The 14,590-nt window shown below is 47.1% G+C and overlaps 1 protein-coding gene across 6 annotated transcripts in view; it reads right to left on the bottom strand.

The window, feature by feature from the left end:
- ANO4 (anoctamin 4) overlaps positions 1 to 14,590 on the bottom strand; it is a 413,046-nt gene that overhangs the window by 110,910 nt on the left and 287,546 nt on the right. For all 6 annotated transcript variants that reach the window (XM_060195637.1, XM_060195638.1, XM_060195640.1 and 3 more), the window contains one exon: positions 5,968 to 6,068. In XM_060195637.1, the coding sequence (XP_060051620.1) occupies positions 5,968 to 6,068 (101 nt within the window). The remainder of the gene's footprint in view (positions 1 to 5,967; positions 6,069 to 14,590) is intronic.

The following is a 14,590-nucleotide window of genomic DNA, read 5'->3' as shown; positions in this document are numbered from 1 at the left end:
GTGGGTTTGAATCCTGGTGTCTTAGGACACGTGTTCTGTGGGTGTCCCCACCCCTCATCACCACAATTTCTGTGGCTGCTCCTGCCCAGTAAAGCCTCTGTGGGGGTGGCAGGGAGCAACTGCACGTGTCTGAATTCAGTGGAGGCCAGCTTTATTTCTGGGGTGCAAACTCAGCTGGCACCATCTAAACCGTCATGGGCACATGATTTCACCAGGTCACGTTTACAGAGCACTGCAGTTGGCCGAACACTTCTCTCATTTGATGTGGGCAGAGGCACTTCACAGCTGGTTTGGGTGAGATGCAGAAGGCAGACTGGGCCCACTGCCATAGTGACCACGTGCTACCACGCTGCCCAGCCACAGACCACGAGGCAGACACTGGGGCTGAGAGCAGCCTTCAACAGATTTAGGAAGGAGCTGCCAGACTGCCTTCTAGCTGCACTGGAGAGAATATTAAAAAAGAAAAACCATGGGCCGGGCGGTGGCGCACCTGGTTGAGCGCACATGTTGCAATGTGCAAGGACATGGGTTCCCTGGTCCCCACCTGCAGAGGGAAAGCTTTGCAAATGGTGAAGCAGGACTGCAGGTGTCTCTATGTCTCTCACCAACTCTATTGCCCCTTCCCTCTCGATTTCTGGCTGTCTCTATCCAATAAATAAAAATTAAAAACATAAAAAAGAAAAAAAGAAAAACCCTGGGTCTGGGAGCTTCCTATTCCCAGGGCCCCTCCTGCCCTGCATTCAGCTGGGTCCAGGGGAGATGTATAGGAAGATGCTGAGGTCTTTGTCTGAGTTACTTGTGCACCTACACACAGAATCACATCTACATACTGTGTGAGTCTTACTTGTGGCATTCAGGGTGATTTCTTCTGGGACATATGATGTTTGTATGGTATAAGTTACTGCACAAGTCCATGGATACTTAAAACGTGCCTAATCTGATTGCAATAAAAGGCCAGTGGTTTTTTCAAGGCTGGGAGAATGGATGGGTGAAATGCCAGGAATTTCTAGGATATGAAAAAACTGATACTGTAACGACAGACACATGACACCTTGTGCCTACTCAAACAAACAGGATGTGCAGCAGGGAGAGTGAGCCCAGGAGGACAATGGCTTTAGTTAGTAACAACCTATCTGTCCACTAGTTGTCACAAACACGCCACACTGATGCACTGTTATTTAAAAGGAAACAGTGGTTGAAAGGGTAGATGGGAATGTGATGCACTACCTACTCCACCTTCTGTAAATGTGAAAATACTCTAAGGATAGTATTAATTAACAACGTGCATCTGTAAAATATAGATATTTATATGGCTTTATTGACAATTTCTCATAAAAATCCTATTTCTCAATGACTTTTTTTAAAAGCTCTATTTTATATTTATTTATTTATTTTCCCTTTTGTTGCCCTTGTAGTTGTTACTGTTATTGATGTCATTGTTGTTGGATAGGACAGAGAGAAATGGAGAGGGGAAGACAGAGAGGGGGAGAGAAAGACAGACACCTGCAGACCTGCTTCACCACCTGTGAAGCGACTCCCCTGCAGGTGGGGAGCCAAGGGGCTCGAACTGGGATCCTTACGCCGGTCCTTACGCTTTACGCCATGTGGGCTTAACCTGCTGCGCTACCACCTGCCTCCCCCTCAATGACATTTTAAATAGTATAAGGATAAAACAAAAATCATAGACACTATGGAATCCAGAGCACAGTCTAAAGAAAGGAAACAAAGCCCTTGGGGCATTTAGATTCAGGCACAATGAAGCCTTAATGTTTCTTAAAATGCTATCATGAAACTTGTCTCTTTGGAAATTCATCTATCATCCTAAGCTAGAGCCATTTGTCTAAAATTCTGGACAAGGTGACAGCCTATAGTCATTGGGAACATGGACTGGCACAGCCATTATGGAAGGCAAAGTGGAGCTTGCTCAAGAAATGAGAAACAGAGATGTCCTACGGTCCAGTTATCCAGCTTCTGGATACTCATCTAAGGTACAAAGCCTCCAGCAGGCAGCTAATGTGAAGCACACATATACACATCCACACTTCTGTAATAGTCACACTCACAGCAGCTATGAGCTAGAAACGATCTAAGCCTCTTGTCAATAGCTAAGTGGGGGAAGCTGTGGAGTATACACAGGGTAGATCACTATGCCGGTATATGAAGTGAAGCCCAGCTGTTACAGCAGTATGGCTGAGTCTGCTTGGTGAGTGAAAGGAGCCACACAGAAAGATAGCTACCAAGTGATTCCACTCATTGGACTATACAGAGAACACAAACAGATGAGTAAAACAAAGTTTAAAGAAACCTTACAAATACTAAGATTGGCTGATGGCTACCAGAAACAAAGGGACAAAGAGTGTGAGTTAAGTGGATGTGTGGGGACAGGTAGATGATGGAGGAGGAAACTGGACTTTTAATGGTGGACTTGATGTAGCCTCTACACATGCTGATTTTCAGTGAGGTGCATCTGAAACACAGAATGCTAGAGTGAAGTGATTTGCTTATCAAAGAAAACAGGAATGCTGTCAAGTAATGTGATCAGGCTGAGCTGCATCAGTCCTAACAGTGTCCACTGGTGCCCACACCTGGACAGTTTTCTCCTGGAGTTGTCACTCTGCAGAAGCCCTGTGTAAAAAGTCACCACTGCTGAGACTTCTGCGGGACAGCCTGGCATACCTTCTCTGAGTACTGCATAGGTAAAGCACTAGTGCTGTGTGCAGACAGCTTTTCTGCCAGGTAGCCAGCATGCGCATGCATGGTCTAGGCTGCAGCCAGGTCTCCCAGGCAGGAGATCTTGTTCAGGTGGACACCATGTGCATGCATGGTCTAGGATGCAGCCAGGTCCACCAGGCAGAAAATCATGTTCAGGTGGCCAGCATGCGCATGCGTGGTCTAGGATGCAGCCAGGTCTCCCAGGCAGGAGATCTTGTTCAGGTGGACAGCATGTGCATGCATGGTCTAGGATGCAGCAGATCTCCCAGGCAGGAGATCTTGTTCAGGTGGCCAGCATGCGCATGCATGGTCTAAGATGCAGCAGATCTTCCAGGCAGGAGATCTTGTTCAGGTGGACAGCATGCGCATGCATGGTCTAGGATGCAGCAGATCTCCCAGGCAGGAGATCTTGTTCAGATGGCCAGCATGCGCATGCATGGTCTAAGATGCAGCCAGGTCTCCCAGGCAGGAGATCTTGTTCAGGTGGACAGCATGCGCATGCATGGTCTAGGATGCAGCAGATCTCCCAGGCAGGAGATCTTGTTCAGATGGCCAGCATGCGCATGCATGGTCTAGGATGCAGCAGATCTCCCAGGCAGGAGATCTTGTTCAGATGGCCAGCATGCGCATGCATGGTCTAAGATGCAGCCAGGTCTCCCAGGCAGGAGATCTTGTTCAGGTGGACAGCATGCGCATGCATGGTCTAGGATGTAGCCAGGTCCACCAGGCAGGAGATCTTGTTCAGATGGCCAGCATGTGCATGCATGGTCTAGGATTCAGCCAGGTCTCCCAGGCAGGAGATCTTGTTCAGGTGGCCAGCATGCGCATGCATGGTCTAGGATGCAGCCAGGTCTCCCAGGCAGGAGATCTTGTTCAGGTGGACAGCATGCGCATGCATGGTCTAGGATGCAGCCAGGTCCACCAGGCAGGAAATCCTGGTCAGGTGTCCAGCATGTGCATGCATGGTCTAGGATGCATCCAGATCTCCCAGGCAGGAGATCTTGTTCAGGTGTCCAGCATGCGCATGCATGGTCTAGGCTGCAGCCAGGTCCACCAGGCAGGAGATCTTGTTCAGGTGGACAGCATGTGCATGCATGGTCTAGGATGCATCCAGATCTCCCAGGCAGAAAATCATGTTCAGATGGCCAGCATGCGCATGCATGGTCTAGGATGCAGTCAGGTCTCCCAGGCAGGAGATCTTGTTCAGATGGCCAGCATGCGCATGCGTGGTCTAGGATGCAGCCAGGTCTCCCAGGCAGGAAATCCTGGTCAGGTGGCCAGCATGCACATGCATGGTCTAGGCTGAAGCCAGGTCTCCCAAGCGGGAAATCCTGGTCAGGTGGCCAGCATGTGCATGCATGGTCTAGGCTGTAGGCAGGTCTCCCAGGCAGGAAATCCTGGTCAGGTGTCCAGCATGCGCATGCATGGTCTAGGCTGAAGCCAGGTCTCCCAAGCGGGAAATCCTGGTCAGGTGGCCAGCATGTGCATGCATAGTCTAGCCTGTAGCCAGGTCTCCCAAGCGGGAAATCCTGGTCAGGTGGCCAGCATGTGCATGCATGGTCTAGGCTGCAGCCAGGTCTCCCAGGCAGGAAATCCTGGTCAGGCGGCCAGCATGCACAAGCATGGTCTAGGCTGCAGCCAGGTCTCCCAAGCGGGAAATCCTGGTCAGGTGGCCAGCATGTGCATGCATAGTCTAGCCTGCAGCCAGGTCTTCCAAGCAGGAATTCCTCATCAGCACTAAGGGGGTTTTCTGTGCATCAGAACTGCTGTAGTTTCCACAACGTACTGGGGCCCTTCCTCATGACAAGTGTGCTGGAAGGAAGTCTCATACCATTTCTGCTGGGGAAGGGTATATCGATTTTAAGGAGCTGAGTTACCTAACTTATCAAAAGGTAGTAGACTTGGGGCCTGGTTGGTTGGAAGATATTAGTCTGCTACACGAGTCTGTCAAAACATCTACATAGTGGGTCTTATGCGATGCAGGATAAATCTGTAGCAGATGACTACATGCTGATAAACAATTGGCTGGTGGTGTAACAGTTTTTGATGGAAACTAAGTTGGCATCCTGTGTCTTAGTGGTCATATGTCTATGACTTACAGATAATGCTAGATTTATTCACAACTATTTTCTCATATCTATTTACATTCTTGGGCCTCTAGATTTCCTTTGTGACATCCTAAACACAAAATTAAATCTGATTTAGAACTATGTCTATCACAATTCCCTTTGAGGAATTTGCCACGAGGCAAACAGATGCTAGAAAGTTCAGGCTCTGCTTGAACTCTGTGAGGACATGCAGGGCAAAAACAATGAGAATGAGATGTGCCAGGGAGACAGGTTACAGGCCTATGAGTAGAAACTGTCCTCCACTACACGTGTCCCTAGTCCCTCTGTCCCTAGTCCCTCTGTCCCTACGAAGGTAGCTGGTCTCCTCAGCATTCTGCAGCTCATTAAGAGCTGGGATTCACAACTGGCACCCGCTGTCTAGTTCCCAGCATCTGGCCTGACCTTACCAGAAGGCTGTGGACCAAAGGAACTGTTTGCTCCCTGTGGGGCTGTCTTGGTGCTGAAACCCTGCTGCCTTTAAGGAGACTCCATTTTGGATTTCCCACAAGCCCTGGAATTTACAACATCAAAGCAAGCTACCACTTCATTTCTTCTGGCAAGTGAAACCACTTTTCCTTAATCTCCAGAGAAGAGAAGGCTATTTATGGTAAGCTGAAAGTAAATTAATCCTTTGGAGCAACTAGGTAATGCACATAAAGCATTTTCTAGTCCCCAGAATAGTAATGCTTGGGTGTATATAGCATATACCACTTTTGTAGAACTAAGAGTGGCTCATTAAAAAAACAGATGGCATTTTCATCAGACTTCTTGCATATGTTTCCATGTAAGTGGTTTTTGGTGTTTTCTGGGACAGGACAGTAAGGGCCAAGAATATCGCCTGTTGTTGAAACCTGTTAGTCTGGCTGTTCAAAGCAGAACACAGGGCTTCTAGAAAGAGCACTGTGAAAACTCCACTTGGAAAACTCTTTTTTACAGGCACTTTAAAGATCTGCCTGTTAAGGACTGAACCCAGGGGAATTTCTAGAAAGGGCGTGAAGTCATTATTAGCCATGAAGACTTACTACACACACAGAAAGCTGGGCTTTCTGGTGTGAATTTGGGTCTTATTAGTTCTCAGAGAGCAGTCTATTAGATTTACAGTGAAGCAGCAGAGAGAGTGTGGGGATGGGGACACATTTCCACCTACCTGAAAGGCATTCTTACATTCATTTGTTCTGCATATCTCCCGAGCACTTCCCATGGGGCGTGCAACTTCACGAAGATAATGTCACTATTTATTACAGAGGACTGAAACAGAAACAAGAAACGGAATTGAAAAGTGTACCCACGTCTCCTGTGGTTTAACTTGGGTTGGTGCACAGACGACATGATCCATTACAGGTTCAGAGGTCAGGGCCTCAGCAATCTGTGCTGTTCTCACACCCGCACATGTTCGCCCATAGCACGCTACACTGTGCGGAGCCACAGAGGCCAGCTATGAACACAACGGGTATGAATGGGTACCCCACAGAAACAGGGAAATATACACAAAACAAGTCCAGAAGAAAGGTTGCATTTAGGCAGTGACCAGTGTCCTGAAAATCAAGTTATGGAACAGCAGTGAGAGGTCACACACAGCACTGAGCATGGGGTCTAGGGAAGGCCTCTCTGTAGGAGTGACACATGAGCTGAGAAACTGTCTCCCTGGGGGAAGAAGCATGGGTGAGTCCTTGGAGTGCTGAGCCAGGAAGTGCTGAGCTACTGTATGCTCAAGAGGCAGGAGGGAAAAGTGGCAGGGGACGTCAGTCAGGAGGAATGGCGTGAGCAGGCACGAGTGTGCAATGTCAGATGGGGCACAAGGCATCAGTTGGCCTAGAAACCACAGCACAGCCATTTTGATTTTGGTTTTCAAAGGTCACTCTGGCTGTTGCACAGAGAATAAAAAAGAAGAGCCACAGCAAGAGTGGGCAGGAGAGCTCACCCAGGAGAGGACGATACCTAGTCGGGTGAGCTCACGCAAGAGAGGAAGATGCTGGGTCGGGAGAGCTCACCCAGGAGAGGAAGATGCCGGGTCGGGAGAGCTCACCCAGGAGAGGACGATACCAGGTCGGGTGAGCTCACCCAGGAGAGGAAGATGCCGGGTCGGGTGAGCTCACCCAGGAGAGGAAGATGCCGGGTCGGGAGAGCTCACCCAGGAGAGGAAGATGCCGGGTCGGGAGAGCTCACCCAGGAGAGGAAGATGCCGGGTCGGGAGAGCTCACCCAGGAGAGGAAGATGCCGGGTCGGGAGAGCTCACCCAGGAGAGGAAGATGCCGGGTCGGGAGAGCTCACCCAGGAGAGGAAGATGCCGGGTCGGGAGAGCTCACCCAGGAGAGGAAGATGCCGGGTCGGGAGAGCTCACCCAGGAGAGGAAGATGCCGGGTCGGGAGAGCTCACGCAGGAGAGGAAGATGCCGGGTCGGGAGAGCTCACCCAGGAGAGGAAGATGCCGGGTCGGGAGAGCTCACCCAGGAGAGGAAGATGCCGGGTCGGGAGAGCTCACCCAGGAGAGGAAGATGCCGGGTCGGGTGAGCTCACCCAGGAGAGGAAGATGCCGGGTCGGGTGAGCTCACCCAGGAGGGGAAGATGCCGGGTCGGGAGAGCTCACGCAGGAGAGGAAGATGCCGGGTCGGGAGAGCTCACCCAGGAGAGGAAGATGCCGGGTCGGGAGAGCTCACCCAGGAGAGGAAGATGCCGGGTCGGGAGAGCTCACCCAGGAGAGGAAGATGCCGGGTCGGGAGAGCTCACCCAGGAGAGGAAGATGCTGGGTCGGGAGACCTCACCCAGGAGAGGAAGATGCCGGGGTCAGGGTCGAGAGAGCTCACCCAGGAGAGAAGACACATGCATGAATGAGGCCCTGAGCTCCAACACCAGGGACAGTGCTGGGCAGGGACACTGGATGGATCCTAGTAACTGCTGTGGTTTCTCACTTAGAAGTTAGGCATGAAAAAGTTGTGCTTTGGGGTTGGGCAATGGTGCACCTGGTTAAGTGCACACATTACAGTGTGAGAGAACCCAGGTTCAAGCCTCCTGTCCCTACCTCAGGGAAAGCTTCACAAGTGTGGAACTGTGATACAGGAGTCTCTCTCTAGTTCTCTTTCTCTCTCTCTCTCTCTCTCCTTCCCTACCTTCCTCCCCTCTCTATCTTTCCCTTCCCTCTTTCCAAAATAATAAATAAAAATATTTTTAAATACTCAAGAAAAAAATCCTGAAAATCCTGTACTGCAGAAGAGGGTTGGTTTGTGCAAAAAGCAGCAGGTTCATTCCCAAGTCCTATGAGGCAACATTGGTGATGATGGTATGGAGACCCAAGAGACATGAGATTAAATCTGGGTCTGCATCAGGGAATAATTTTTTTCAAAGAAGTCTGTTCTTTGGCCCTAAAACTTTAGTCTCCTCTCTCTCTCTCTCTCTCTTTTAATCAGCACAGAGAAAAGGAAAGTGTAGTTAGGATTCCTCACTCTGATATCCTCCCACATGGCTTAGGTTTGAACTTTTGGTCAAAGGAACATATCCAATTTGGAAATTTCCCTTGGAAATAATTTCCTGGGATGATGGGAAGTGGGGCAGTGTTAAATTACAGAAAGAGGTAGAAGGAAAAAGGAGCCAAAAGACAAGCAAGTTAGTCTTACTGAAATGGCCAGTCACCTCCCCTGTCTTTCCCACACTGTGAACCACACTGCCATTCACATCTTCATACTTTAAGGATGTTCTCAGGCCCACTACACCTGTGTGGCTGACACTTGTTGTGATGATGTTCAAAGCAGTCTGTTTTCATACAGTGACAAACATATAAACCGAACTTAGTACTCTAGCCAGTGCAAATCTGTGTTATGAGAAACTGTTTTCAAGTTGCCTATCATATATGCAGTCACATCATTTTTTCTCTATTTTCATTCATGGTCTTCTTAATGGACTTAGAAACATTATACTCAATTCATAAGAACTTCCTGAGGAAGTAGCTGTGTTCCTCTCCTCTCCTCTCCTCTCCTCTCCTGAGCCAGCTAGGAATACCAAAGGAAACCATCTTGGACCGCAACAAGACAGGACTAGAACAACATTAAGAAACCACCAAATCACCGGTGAGTGCAAACACGTGTGGCTTGTGAACAGAGAGGAGCCTAGGGAGAGATTAAGTGGCTGCTAACAGTCCGGCAGTTAACCAGTTGAGACATCAACTCCAGTCTGCTTCACCAACAAAAAGAAAGCAGAATGGAGGAGAGGACTCCCCTGAGACTCATCAAATACAACTGTGAGTCTCCATTGCTACTGCCCTCAGAATCTGGGGCAGCTGTGGGGAGGCCCTGTGCTGACACCAGGGGACAGAGAACTAACCAGGAAACTCAGGAGAAGAACTATAACTCGGTGGCCTAGCAATGGGGCTGAGTCTCTTTGCATAACAACTGGATTATCTCTGCCCCACCCTGCTTTATCTCTTGGTCAGGATAAGTGATAAAGCTAAGAAGCCTACTTAGAGTTTAAAAGCCCTCAGACTCCCAGGGAAGAAAAATAACAAAAGAGGCTTTTAAGCCACTGTGCTCCAACTCAAGGATTAATAATATTGAAACAACTGTCAATTTCCACAACTATTTCAATATTATTTTAATCCTTTAATTACCTTACCTAGACACAAGTCAATCCAGGCAAGAGTGATCAGTAATTTGAAAAGTACTGAGGGAAGGACCTCATAACATACTATACAAAATGGTTAAACCAACAAGAAGTATTGGAGAAATGAACCAGGAAAAGAGTCTAGCTGAAAGACCCCCAAAGGATGAAGCACAAAATAATGAGGTCAACATCCAAACACTAGTTAAGGAAATAATCACAGGAGTGAGTAAAGAGTTTAAAAGAATCATCATCAGAAATGCAGAAACCACAAATGAGACTCGGGAAGAAAACACTAATTATCTCAAAGTTATTAGAGAGCTGAAAGCTGAAATAGCTGAGCTAAGAACACAACTAGCTGAACAAGCTAAAACAGTATCAGAACAGGGTAACAAATAGATGAACTCCAGAAAACAGTAGAAGGGAGAGAGAATAGAATAAATAAGGCTGAACACAGAATTAGCAAGACTGAGGATGAATTACTGACAACTAAAAAAGAAGCACGAGCTCTCAAAAAGAGATTAAGAGATACCCAGAACAACAAAAGGGAACTATGGGATGACTTCAAAAGAAATACTATACGCATTATTGGCCTACCAGAGGAAGAAAAACAGGGACAGGAAGAAAGAATTCTTCAGGACATAACAGCTGAGAACTTCCCTAGTCTAGACAACATAAAAGACATTAAGGTTCAAGAAGCCCAGAGGGTTCCAAACAGAATTAACCTAGACTTAAAGACACCAAGAAACATAATATTTAGAATGGAAAGGAATAAGGATAAAGAAAGGGTCGGAAAGCTGCAAGAGAAAAACAAAGAGTCACCTACAGAGGAAAACCCATAAGATTAGCAGCAGACTTCTTCACGCAAACACTACAGGCCAGAAGAGAATGGCCAGATATCTATCGAGTGCTCAATGAGAAAGGCTTTCAACTAAGACTACTGCATCCCATTAGACTGTCATTCAGACTAGATGGAGGCATCAAAACCTTCTCAGACAAGCAACAGTTGAAAGAATCAACTATCACTAAGCCTGCCATGAAGGAAGTTCTGAAAGGTCACCTATAAACAGTCAGACCACCATAAATATGCCATATATCAAAACGCTCTAAAAATCTACAAGAATGGTGTTAAAATATCTTCAGCCTTTGATATTAATAAATGTCAGTGGCCTGAATTCACCTATTAAAAGGCACAGAGTGGGAAAATGGATCAGAAAACACAACCCAGCAATATGCTGTCTACAGGAAACCCACCTAACTCAAAAAGACAAACACAGACTCAAAGTGAAAGGATGAAAACCTATCATCCAAGCCAATGACCCACAAAAAAGGGCAGGGACAGCTATTCTCATATCTAACATGATAGACTTTAAAATAAATAAAATAAAAAGATAGGGATGGATACTAATTAATGCTCAGAGGGTCAGTCTTCATCAAGAGGACTTAACAATTATTAACATCTATGCACCCAATGAAAAGCCATCTAAATTCACCAAACATCTACTGAAAGAGCTATAGCAATATATTAACAGCAACATAGTCATAGTAGGGAACTTCAACACTTCAACACAAAGAAGACTAAGGCAAGCATAAACCTATGGGACTACATCAAATTAAAAAGCTTCTGCACAGCAAAAGAAACCACTACCCAAACCAAGAGACCCCTCACAGAATGGGAGAAGATCTCTACATGCCATACATCAGACAAGAGGCTAATAACCAACATATATAAAGAGCTTGCCAGACTCAATAACAAGAAAACAAATAACCCCATCCACAAATGAGGAGAGGACATGGACAGAATACCCACCACAGAAGAGATCCAAAAGGTTGAGAAACATGAAAAAATGCTCCAAGTCTCTGACTGTCAGAGAAATGCAAATAAAGACAACAATGAGATACCACTTCACTCCTGTGAGAATGTCATACATCGGAAAAGGGAGCAGCAGCAAATGCTGGAGAGGTTGTGGGGTCAAAGGAACCCTCCTGCACTGTTGGTAGGAATGTAAATTGGTCCAACCTCTGTGAAGAACAGCCTGGAGAACTCTCAGAAGGCTAGAAGTGGACCTACCCTATGATCCTGCAATTCCTCTCCTGGGGATATCTCCTAAGGAACCCAACACACTCATCCAAAAAGATCTGTGTACACGTATGTTCTTAGCAGCACAATTTGTAATAGCCAAAACCTGGAAAAAACTCAGATGTCCAACAACAGATGAGTGGCTGAGCAAGTTGTGGTCTATATACACAATGGAATACTACTCAGCTATAAAAAATGGTGACTTCACCATTTTCAGTCAATCTTGGATGGACCTTGAAAAATTCATGTTAAGTGAAATAAGTCAGAAACAGACGATGAATATGGGATGATCTCACTCTCAGGCAGAAGTTGAAAAACAAGATCAAGAGAGAAAACACAAGTAGAACCTGAACTGGAATTGGCATATTGCACCAAAGTAAAAGCCTCTGGGGTTTGGAGAGGGAGAATACAGATCCAAAAAGGATGACAGAGGACCTAGTGGGGATTGTACTGTTATATGGAAAACTGGGGAATGTTATGCATGTACAAATTATTGTATTTACTGATGAATGTAAAACATTAATTTTCCAATAAAGAAATTAAAAAAAAGAACTCCCCGAGGTATTATAAAAGTGAAACTAGAGGGCTAGGAGATAGCTCAGTGGCTAGAGAACACAAGTAACTGTGTTTATGCCCCTGGAACTGCAGACACCCCAGGGAATCACCCTGGAGAGAACCAAGGGACTGTGGAGTAGGCTTCTGATGTCAATCCCCCTCCTCTCTCTACACTGAAAAAAAAATCAGGCAGCTGCACAGTAGCAGTGGGTTAAGTGCACATGGTACAAAGTGCAAGGACTGGTGTAAGGATCCTGGTTTGAGCCCCCAGCTCCCTACCTGCGGGGGGTTGCTTTGCAAGCAGTGAAGCAGGTCTTAGGTGTCTATCTTTCTCTCCCCCTCTGTCTTCCCCTCCTCTCTCGATTTCTCTCTGTCCTACCCAACAACAACAACAGCTATAACAACCACAAGAGCAACAAAATGGGCAAAGTAGCCTCCAGGAGCAGTGGATTTGTGGTGCTGGCACTGAACCCCAGTGATAACCCTGGAGGCAAAAAGAAATGATCCAGTGTCAGTGGCGAAGCTCAGCAACTCTAATGTTGGATTTCCTCTGGAAAGGCAGGACTTGATCCAAAAACTCTGCTGGGGGACACATTCTGACATCTGTGAGAAACCAAACTGGCAGGTCAGACTGAAATGAGCTTTGGCACTGCAGTTTGGTCCTGTCAGCCTCTGCGTGCAGTGTGTCTGTGACTTGTGGCTGGGTCTTCCAGGCCCAATGCAGCATCTGGTGCTGAAGAAGCGCACAGCTAATGAGCGTCTACTTCATTAACACAATTAGGAGAGTGTGAGCAGTCACTCCCACTCCAAGACCAGGAGCTCCCTGAAGCAGGCAGTCCTGTCCTCTGAGCAGAAAGTAGCTGACTAATAACCCTGAGAATCAGCAGAGCAGGTGCTTGCAAATGAGTGTCCATTATGAGAAGGGACAAGCCTGTTACCTGTGAACAGGCGGTGCCAAAGGCTGCATCTCTGTGAGGTCCAACCACTTTCACACAGCTTGAGGACCACAGAGGAGAGCATACTGCTATCCACACACCTCGCCTGTACTGCTCGTCAGAATGCCCTGGCTCCATGACTACATGATCTTACAGCACATAAGTTGAGTATTATTGTGTTTTGCAAACATTAATTATCTTTGACATACAGTATGGCTTTCCCAGTAGTGAAACAGAAGAAAGACTATTTCCCCAAAATGAATCTTCTTGTCCATATGAAAGATACTTTTCAGACTTCCAAGAAGCATGACCATGAAGTAACAGGGACACAAAGCCACTCCCGCGAAACAAAACAAAACAAAACAACAACAAAATAGATTCAAAACAGATAGTCCAATAGTTTGCTATTGGACTTAGCAAACCTCATCAAACTAAAGCTAAGACATCTGCAGAAGCACTACAGCCTCAGCCACCAAGTTGCAGATGCTACCATGACGCCATCCTGAATCCCATGGGCAGATACCCTCACCCATGTGTCCTGGAGCCTCCCCTCCCCAGAGCCCTGCCCCACTAGGGAAAGACAGAAACAGGCTGGGGGTGTGGATCCACCTGCCAACGCCCATGTCCAAAGGAGAAGCAGTGACAGAAGCCAGACCTCCTACCTTCTGCACCTCATAATGATCTTTGGTCCATACTTCCAGGGAGAGTGGGGCTGTTAGGAGAAGATGACCAGGGAGCTCTGAAGCCCAGTCTCACTGGGACCTGGAAAGTTGTCACCAGGGACCTTTCTTTTCATACCATTACTGAAAGGGAACAGAATCTGGAAAACACCTGAGGCAGTCATGCCTCATTTATCTTATCTGAGAGGGAACAGGAAAAAGGAAGGACACCTTGAAGCTGTAGGTATGGCTTAAAAGGAAGTGAAGGGTCCACCTGCATATCAGATGTCAGGCTCAGAAAAAAGAAAATAAACTAGTATAGTCCTGGGCTCTTTGGAATATAACTAAAATAGGCCTACTAACTATCCACAAAACGGAGACCCCCCCAACTCTTCATCTGCACTATTCTAGCCTTTAGGTTCATGATTAGTCAACAATTTGTTTAGCTTTATATGTTAACTCTTCGTTCAGCCACCAGGTTCCAGATGGTACCGTGATTCCAACCGAACTTCTCTGGGCAGACAACCCCACCAATGTGTCCTGGAGCCCTGCTCCCCCAAAGAGCCCTGCCCCACTAGGGAAAGAGAGAGACAGGCTGGGAGTGTGGATCGACCTGCCAATGCCGATGTTCAGTGGGGAAGCAATTCCAGAAGCCAGAGCTTCCAGCTTCTGCGTCCCATGGTGAGCCTGGGTTCATGCTCCCAGAGGGATAGAGAATGGGAAAGCTGTCAGGGGAGGGGAGGGATGGGATACGGAGTTCTGGTGGTGGAAACTGTGTGGAGTTGTGCCCCTCAGTGTTTCCTTTTTATAAATAAAATTTTTTAAAAAAGGAAGTAAAGGCAGGACCTTAGAGGTGAATAATATCTGGCACAAAAATAAAAAAAGAAAAAATATATACATATAGGCAGCCTGGATCTATAGCTGTGGGAGAACTGTGGGAGTTACTGCAGGAGAG

Source organism: Erinaceus europaeus, chromosome 7, assembly GCF_950295315.1.
Source record: "Erinaceus europaeus chromosome 7, mEriEur2.1, whole genome shotgun sequence".
In the NCBI taxonomy this organism is placed as follows: Eukaryota; Metazoa; Chordata; class Mammalia; order Eulipotyphla; family Erinaceidae; genus Erinaceus; species Erinaceus europaeus.
This window is presented reverse-complemented; position numbering and strand designations above follow the sequence as displayed.